The sequence below is a fragment of the Andrographis paniculata genome, unplaced genomic scaffold (genome assembly GCF_009805555.1).
Source record: "Andrographis paniculata isolate CXL003 unplaced genomic scaffold, ASM980555v1 Contig11END, whole genome shotgun sequence".
NCBI lineage: Eukaryota > Viridiplantae > Streptophyta > Magnoliopsida > Lamiales > Acanthaceae > Andrographis > Andrographis paniculata.
In genome coordinates, this window is record NW_026137391.1 from 794365 (window position 1) to 803361 (window position 8997).

Consider the following 8997-nt stretch of genomic DNA (forward strand, 5'->3'; position numbering starts at 1 on the left):
TATTATAAGAAAAAATAATATGTTGACGTTTTTTCTCTGGCAGGGAGGAAACGTAAACTAGATAATTCGAAAGGGGTGAATTGCAAAATTGTCTAGATTCTCTTTACGGATGACGTGGGACTAGAGAATATGTAAAAAGACTAATATGCCCTCTTCTTCTTTCTATAAAGTCAAAATATTTTCGTCACAACTGCTTCTCTCTGCATTCCATTTTCCGGAGCCTTCATTGCAGAGTGAGAGTGAAGCTATACGTACATCTTTGTGTGTATCTATAGATATATATCGGAGAGAGAAATGCTGGGAGTATTTAGCAGCTCGATAGTATCGCCGCCGGAGGAGTTGGTGGCAGCCGGCAGCAGGACCCCGTCTCCCAAAGTTTCCGCGGACAAACTGGTCGGTCGGTTTGTGGAGAGGAATTCGTCGGCGGTGTCCGTGCAGATCGGCGACGATGTCAAGTTAGCCTACACGCACTTCAAGGAGTCTGCGTTACGGCCGAGGTAAGTGTAGTATAAACGTTGTTGATGAGGAGCAGTTTATGATTTTTTTGAAATTCCATATTTCTGAGGCAATTGTGTGGAGATTGAGAGGTGAATTGACGTTCGGAGTGATTAATTTAACTTGATTTTGCGATCGAGGTAGAACAACTGGAATTAGTTAGAGAAGAAGCTATTTTACCACTTCCTAATTTTTTAAAGCTGTTTTTTCGAACTTAGCTATTATCAGTGAAGGAAATCGCAAGTGATTTGATCTTTTTGTTATCAATTTCTGTATATCTCTGTACAGTGATGGTTGTTCGATCCAGCACAGTGATTTGAAGGTTAAATGAATAGCAGAAAAGGAGTTGTTTCTTCGTTTAATAGCTTTAATTTTGTATTGGAAGAAAATCAATTAGGAGAACACTTCAAACTTAGAGATCTAGGACACTGATCGAATCATGGATGGCTTATCTTGAACAACTTGAATCTTAAATCCTTTCATCTCTTCCTTCATCAACACTTAGATTACAAACAACACTGTGTTCATACTTCATAGGCTAACGGTTCTGAAAAGTTGCAGAGTGTAAGGATAATTGTTTTGGTATGGCACAGACCGCCAGCAGATACCCTAAGCATTTAACTTGGTTAATTAGTAGATGGAATCTATTGAAGAAAAAAATATCTGCCAGAGAAGGTAGTTGGGGGTTGATAAATATAATAAATTGAAACCTAAACAATAATACACCATCCTTAAATAATGTTGTTTGGTGTATGTAAGGTCATCTGTCCAACATATTTTGATTGAACCTAATTCTGATGCAAGACTTCTTATCTTAGTTCTCAAATCAAGAATGTCAAAATCACCTAATGAATTGTTATAACTTAAGCACACATATGTTCCCAATTCCTAACCATTTGATGAACTTGCAGATCCTTTGCTGTGAAGGATGAAATATTCTGCTTGTTCGAAGGGGCACTCGACAACTTGGGGAGCCTCAAGCAGCAATACGGGCTAGCGAAATCAGCGAATGAAGTCCTTTTGGTGATTGAAGCATACAAGGCTCTTCGTGACCGGGCGCCTTACCCTCCAAGTCATGTTGTTGGGCACTTAGAAGGCAACTTCGCCTTCATAGTTTTTGACAAGTCTACTTCTACTTTATTTGTTGCCACTGTGAGAATCTAATCCTTTCAATTGGGTAGGTAGTTGATCAAAAATCTATGTAGTGGAACACTAACAAATTCAACTTCTTGGCAGGACCAAGATGCTAAGGTTCCTCTCTACTGGGGTGTCACTGCTGATGGATGTCTTGCATTTGCTGATGACATAGACTTACTCAAAGGAGCTGTTGGAAAGTCCCTTGCATCTTTCCCCCAAGGTGAGACTTGTGTTTGTTTGAGTAATTGGATTTGATAATTGTTTGATTTAATATAAATAGATATTCATTAGATATTTTGAATATAAAATTGATATTTACTACTCCCACAGTCCCTAATCAAAAGTCCATTTGGTATTTATAGTAAATTAAGAAACAATACTATTTTACTCCCTTTATTAAGAAACAATACTATTTATAGTCATTCAAATTTATTTTCACTTTTCTTTTTGAATTGTCATACAAATTTATTTTCGTTCATTTTTAGTAACAAAATACCGTTTTTTCTACTTTTTCATTATACAAAAAAATAAAAGTTTCTATTTTGTCTTTTTTTTTTCTTAAAATCCGTGTCCGGTCAAATTAGCACACAATTGGATGACGGAGGAAGTATCAGTTAGTGGAAGTGTGTAAAAGTTTTTGATATTTTTGTCATTGACTTTATGTATAAAGTAATTATATGTGTAATGATATACTTGTAATTTAAAAGTAAAAGTTAAAAGGGTATTTTGTTATTAGTACATGATTATTTTTTCTAAAATAGAAAATAGATACTTTGAATTGAGACAGAAAGAAAATGATAAAAAAACAAGTAATTTGAATTAAAACGAAGACTGAATATTGATTGAATAGTGAAGAATCTTAAAAAATCGACGAAAATAACTGATAAACTCAATTCTTGCTTGATTCCACAGGATGTTTCTACTCAACCGACATCGGGGAGCTCAAGAGCTACGAAAATCCCAAAAACAAGATCACTGCTGTCCCGGCGAAAGAGGAAGAAATCTGGGGAGCTAAGTTCATGGTAATGAAATGAAGTTTGCATTCCCAAGTTCCAACCCTCGTCGAAAACACACCTAAATTCCCATCCGAACAATAAAAATCCAACACGGGACCGTCAGAAAACAGTCCGTCCAATATCTTTATATCCATTAATGTTGTCTCTTTTTTTTTTTTTTGTGATGATTTTCAGGTTGAAGGGCCAAGCATGATTGCAGCCACAAAGTAGAAAAGATGACTTCTTTTCCCTTCCCTAAGATGTCTGAATGATAGTTTCATATGTAGTAAGTAAGTAAGTAAGTAAGTAAGTAACCTCTGTTCCATTGTAATAAGGTGTGTGTGTAAATTAATGGAGTGAAAGTCTTATGGTGCTTCCTGTGATTGATCTATCTGTGCCTGCCCGTAAAGTAAATAATAAAAGTTTTTATGTGGGGGTGGGGTGGGGTGGGGGTGGTGAAGTTTTCTTTACTTTTCTTGCAACTTGTGGTGGTGTTTGTTTGAGTTTGTGGTTTTCTTGTTTCTTTCTGCCCATTTTGTGTGTAATGATAGTGCTTTTTTTTTTATTTATTTTTATTGTTTTTTAAGTGTTGTTGGATGGGATCACAGGTTCAGACCAATCCAATTTAGCTACACATCATTTTCCCATCATGAAATATGACATAGGCTTTCTTTACAATACATTACCTCAAAGATTGGGATAAAATCCGATCTTATCCTATTGCTTAATAATGGAGTTTTGAAATAGTTAAAAGTTGAATACGTCGTAAGGGTTTGTTTTAGACATGAAGTTTTGGGAATTTTGGAGTTTCGAAAAGTTTTATGTATATAATAAAGGTTTTGTATTTAATGCTACACATATATATATATATATTTGATGTGGGACAAAAGAGTTTGGTGACTTTGATGAGTTGGGACTGGTTAACTCAACACTAAGCATAATATTTTTGTAATCTATACGGATTTATGGGTGTGTAATGAATTTGGATTGCACCTAACAATATATTTTTATTAATTAATAAAATATTATTTTTTTTTTTTTATCTCAATACACTTACAATTTTTTTTTTCTGTATTTTGTAATATTTTTGAAATAATATATAATTAATTATACATCACTTTATGTCATTTGCATAATTTTATTTTAAACAGAATAGATCAAATGCTGAATTTAAAAAATTTCAACACGTGTACTGATGTTTAAAAAAATATTATGTATTATTATTATTTAATTACATAAATTAGAATAATTAAATTTTATGTTAGAGTGCTGAATAATTTTATTTACCATTTGATTCACACCATTCACTTGTTATATAGAATAAACAAAAATATCTTTATTTTATGAAAAAAAAAAAAAAAAAGTAATTGTATTATATAAAAAAATAAAAAAATTTAGTTATCTCATGAAATTAAAAAAAATAAAATTAAATATTTGTAGGGAAGGACCAAATAAAATAAAATAAATACATTTCTCTAGCGCCCCTTAAGTAAAGAGACCGTTTATACGCACAATAAATAGATCCCTAATTTTTATTTAAAAATAAAAAAATTAAATAAAAGGGACGTATATAGCATCCGTATTGAAGGAAAATTTTGATCTTAGAGTTAGGCAAATGCATTTATGGTTGTAATTAATAATGAATTTTATCTCAAAAAGCGAACAAACCATTACGAGAACCGGGATCTCAGAACCAGATAAATCTACACCATTCGTAATACACGACCCGCTTCGTAACCCGATTCGGCGTCGAGATCCACGGAGTCGTTGAGAAATACTGTGACTCCATTAAAAAACCTACTCGAGGGTTGATGGCGAAGTCAAAGAATAAAAGACAACACAGGCGACTCAGGGAAGGGAGACGTCCGTAATCGAAGCATACTTCGAAATTCCAGACCGGAGGAATCCACCTACGCCAGTCGATTTTCGGTAGTCTTTGTTCGATTTCAGTAAGAGCTCCGCAACCAGTCGTAGCTGATCGGGATTTCTGCCTTCCTCTGGTAAAAGATTTCTTCCTTTTTTTTTTTTTGAGGATTTTATGATTTCTTTGTTCTATGATTGAAATTGATTCGCCTGCGGTTGCTTGATTTTATGTACGGCGGAAGTTTTGTGTTAGTTTTGTTGTGGAGGTTTCGATATTTCCCCCTTTTTGTTTGGTCTTGGCTTTGGATGTGATAGTAGTGTTCTTTGTTCGTTTTTTTTCTTTGATTTTATTGCGATAGAAATTTGTGTAAATTCGATATGTTGATATGATCTGAAATTTTGTTGGTGAACATTCGTGAAATTGGATATGTCGGTTTGAGCTGAATTTGTGTATGTGGAAGAAACAAGGATTCCAGTTTGATATTGTTGCTAAATCGACGGCATAAATACTAAAAATCTTTAATCTGAAAAATAATTGGAAAGATTAGAGTGAAACGAAAGATTAAAGATTGGTTCGGGACAAATCAATACCTCTGAGGCTAGAATTTCACTAATCCAAAGTAATTGCGACTAGGGTAATTCTTGCCCAAGAATTTATCACAAACCAAGTAAAATCGTGTCTTTTTAATCTTTTGTATTACTTAAGGATTAAAGATTTATAGTATTTTTTGGGTATATTTCACAACAGAAATGAACATCATGAGCTGTTGGTTTCAAGTAATGATATCTTTTTGTTTAAAGGTTGTTCTAGAAATGATCTTAAATCTTTGTTTGCTGACTTATGATCAAATTGTTTGGAATTTAGAAGTGAAAGAAATCATTTCATCTATGAATAGCGGTCAAATTGGCGTGTTACCAAATCGTTTTCCTATTGCTATAGCCGTAGATATAAGAATTTTGAAGGAGGCGATAAAAAGGAAAAATTGATCGGAGAGGTTGTAGTAGATTGATTTTTTTCTTTGTGGTTTTTGGGGATCAACAGGTGATGTTCCGTGATCTTCGTTTAAGAATAGCTCTCTATGAACGGTATCGAATTGGCATGCTCTAATTATGTTGTGCTTATGAATGTGTTGGATAATTTGGTTTGGTTCGATTTTTTTGTTAGCAAAGTGTTGGATATGTATAGGCTAACCAAGTTCGATTTAATTGATATGTTGGAAAAGTGTTAGATATGTGTAGGTTGATCAAATTTGAGCCGAACTATCTGTTAGGAACATGTCAAATAATATTCAGAGAGTTGAAAATTGCATATTACATACATTGATCTGTATTGGTACGGCCGGTTTGTTATTATTCTTAAATTACGGTATGGATAAATCATAAGGTCGATTTCTTGTTAGAACAGATTATATAATGTATTTGTAAAAAACCATACGTTTTGGGTCTGTTTTTCCCTCGATTGTTATCTAATTTTCAGTTTTAGCTACTGAGGTTTTTTTTCATAGAGGAAATGTTTCCTTGTGCTGCTTGTAAACTTATAATTTTCACAGAATTTTCCGCGTCATCGTTCATATATTCTAAGTTCTGTAACGATGCAGCGATTCTGTTACTTTTGTTCATCGGTTCTTGATCTGATGCTTGACCTTATGATTTAGGTGTTCTTAATTAGGGACTGCTCACTTTGAAATTTGTTTTGTAATTTGTGTTTAAATAGTGATTGAATGTGACATTTTGTGAGAAAAAAATAACGTATTTTTCTTAGGGACTTCGGAAATTCTATAGCAAAGAACAGTAAAAAAGCTCGACTTTGCTGTTTCCAGTCTTTATGCTTTCGGTTAAAAATGTTCGAAAATTATACAAAGTCTCGGCTAACATAAAACTGTAAGGGTGTGTTTGTTTGTGGGTTTTAGTTTTTGGGTTTGGATTTATGAAAAGTAATTATTTGATATGATGTTTTTGGAGAGAAAAAAGAATCTGAATAGTAAAAATATAAAAATATAAATATGCTGTAAAACCCACAAAAGAAAGATTGTGTTCCCGAATTCATCTAATCAAAATTCCGGTCGTTTTTCAGAAACTCAGCCGCATATAAAATGGAGCAGCAAGGAAACGGACAGGCTCCCGGAGGCAGTTCTGCGCAGATGCCGTACGGAATAAATCCGTATCAAGCGACTCAAATGACGGCACTTTCTTCTCCGGCATCCGCCGCCTCGACCCAATCTCCCCAAACTGCCGGCTTTTCTGCTTCTCCGGCGCAAATGGCGCAGCCCCACCTCGCCTACCAGCACATCCACCAGCAGCAGCAGCAGCAGCTCCAGCAGCAGCTGCAGCAGTTTTGGGCGAACCAGTTCGAAGAAATCAGCCAGGCGACGGATTTCAAGAACCACAGCCTCCCGCTCGCCAGGATCAAGAAAATCATGAAAGCCGACGAGGACGTCCGCATGATTTCCGCCGAGGCGCCCGTTATCTTCGCGCGCGCCTGCGAGATGTTCATCCTCGAGCTCACGCTGCGGGCGTGGAACCACACCGAGGAGAACAAACGGCGGACTCTGCAGAAGAACGACATCGCGGCTGCGATCACCCGGACCGACATTTTTGACTTTTTGGTGGATATCGTCCCGAGGGAGGATTTGAAAGACGAGGTTCTCGCGTCGATGCCACGGGGCGCGCTTCCCGTCGGAGCTCCGACCGAAGGCCTTCCGTACTACTATATGCAGACGCAGGCGCCTCCGCCGCCCGTCGGGACTCCGGGGATGTTCGTCGGGAAACCGGTCGATCCGGCGCTTTACGGTCAGCAGCCGCGCCCGTTCATGCCGCAGCAAATGTGGCCGCAGCAACCGCCCCCGCCGCCGGATTCTTAAGCGGGTACTTATGCCTGTGAGTCGATCGATCGTTGAATTTTATTTTATTTTTAAGCGCAATTAATTTTTAAGTAAAATGGTCCGTATACGACCGTATTCGAGTCTCACAGCCCCTCGTTGGTTATTGAATTTTAAAATTCTTTTTAAGCCCAATTTTTTTTTTTTTTTTTAAAGGTAAGACAGTCATTTAAAATGATATCAAGATATCAAGAGTCAAAATGCACTATTTGAATCTCACTGCTCCTCGTTGGTCATTGCATTTAAATTTATTTTTTTTAAGCCCAATTTGTTTTTTTAAAGCAAAATGGTTATTTATTATGGTATCAGAGTCGAGATGTACCGTATTCGAGTCTCACGGCCACTCGATCGTCATTGAATTTTAATTTTTTTTTTTAGGCCAATTTTTTAAAGTAAGATGGTCATTTAGTATGGTATCAGAGTCGAGACGCACCGTGTTCGAGTCTCGAGTCTCGCAGCCTCGAATTAGTCATTGAACTTTAATATTTTTTAAGCTCAATTAATTTTAAATAAGACGGTCATTTAACATAGCATCAGAGTCCAAATGCACCCTATTTGAGTCTCATAGCCCCTCATTCATCATTGAATTTTGTTAAAAAAATTTAAGCCCAATTTTTTTAAAGTAAGATGGTCATTTGACACGGTATCAGAGTCGAGACGCACTGTATTCGAGTCTCACCGTTCTTCATTTGTCATCGTCCACGTGCAAGATTCAATCTTTTCATTCTGATACTATATTAAATGATTATTTTTACCTAAAATTTAAAATTTTTAGATGAAATAGTCATTTAAATATTGTTTTGTGGCTTATGGCGGGAAATTTGAATTCAGGTTTTGCTCAGTGATCTAAGGAAGAAGATGATGCTGGGGAGATTGTCGTGGTAGGTTTGTGGCCCGGCGGCGAGGCTACGTTTGCTTAACTATTAGCCCTTTTGTTATGTCGGAGACTTTTGGCGTTTTGAAAATTTGTGCGATCGGATACACAAAAACAATGTGTGTGTTTGTTTTTGTGTAGGAAACTCGCGATTTGTGTTCTAGTTCTATATCGGGGCATCGTTTTGGACCATTTTTAGGGCTATGTTTACTTCTAAATTTTCTCTTTTTTTTCCGAAGTCCTTTTTTTTTTTTTCCAATGTCATTAAAAAAAAAAAAATTGGGTCATTTTCTTCTTCTCCATATTACATTATTATTTCCAATATTTTTTTTCTTAATTATGAATAATTGATTGATGTTATATAAATATATAATATTTTAAATGTTTGAATTATTATTTTATATAATATAAAAAATAAATATTTAATTTATAGTTTTTCAAAAGTAATAAATAATAAAATTTAAATTGAAATTCACTAACTAAGAGCAACATCATGCGCTCTATTTAGGAAATCATTCTGTCAGTTTTAGCCGTGATTTTTATCCTAAAAAAAAATAAAAATGACAATCAATCTTTCTCTTGCATTTTAAATAATTAAAATCAATTTTATTGATTGACACCAATATTGTAATTTGAGCTAGTATGCAATTTTTATTTCACCCAATTTGAAAAGTCAATACATATCATCATTTATAAAAAAGAAAAAAAAAATTATTATTATTTTTTTTATTTTTATTGGGGCGAACATTCGAAT

General features: G+C 35.1%; 2 protein-coding genes across 3 annotated transcripts; both read left to right on the top strand.

Moving 5' to 3' along the window:
* Positions 1 to 187: 187 nt before the first annotated feature.
* Positions 188 to 3020, top strand: LOC127250551 (stem-specific protein TSJT1). Its single transcript, XM_051273891.1, has 5 exons — positions 188 to 497; positions 1407 to 1647; positions 1732 to 1852; positions 2545 to 2654; positions 2823 to 3020. The coding sequence occupies exons 1-5, from the start codon at positions 295 to 297 to the stop codon at positions 2856 to 2858; spliced, it is 711 nt and encodes a 236-aa protein (XP_051129848.1). The 5' UTR covers positions 188 to 294; the 3' UTR covers positions 2859 to 3020.
* A 1384-nt stretch (positions 3021 to 4404) lies between these two features.
* LOC127250604 (nuclear transcription factor Y subunit C-9-like) lies at positions 4405 to 8475 on the top strand. 2 transcript variants are annotated; one of them, XM_051273980.1, is made up of 3 exons: positions 4405 to 4627; positions 6565 to 7355; positions 8201 to 8475. In XM_051273980.1, the coding sequence occupies exon 2, from the start codon at positions 6584 to 6586 to the stop codon at positions 7349 to 7351; it is 768 nt and encodes a 255-aa protein (XP_051129937.1). In that variant the 5' UTR covers positions 4405 to 4627; positions 6565 to 6583; the 3' UTR covers positions 7352 to 7355; positions 8201 to 8475. The 2 variants fall into 2 exon arrangements, with proteins under 2 accessions (XP_051129937.1, XP_051129928.1); XM_051273971.1 differs by having other exon boundaries at positions 4410 to 4627; positions 6565 to 7367.
* The last annotated feature ends 522 nt before the right edge of the window (positions 8476 to 8997 follow it).

What these genes read in the sequence shown, in the direction of transcription:
- LOC127250551 (XM_051273891.1), top strand. Translation starts at nt 295, where the DNA reads ATGCTGGGAGTATTTAGCAGCTCGATAGTATCGCCGCCGGAGGAGTTG. An exon ending in GAGTCTGCGTTACGGCCGAG is followed by an intron (nt 498 to 1,406) that starts GTAAGTGTAGTA and finishes ATGAACTTGCAG; the next exon opens with ATCCTTTGCTGTGAAGGATG. An exon ending in CCTTGCATCTTTCCCCCAAG is followed by an intron (nt 1,853 to 2,544) that starts GTGAGACTTGTG and finishes TTGATTCCACAG; the next exon opens with GATGTTTCTACTCAACCGAC.
- LOC127250604 (XM_051273980.1), top strand. Translation starts at nt 6,584, where the DNA reads ATGGAGCAGCAAGGAAACGGACAGGCTCCCGGAGGCAGTTCTGCGCAG.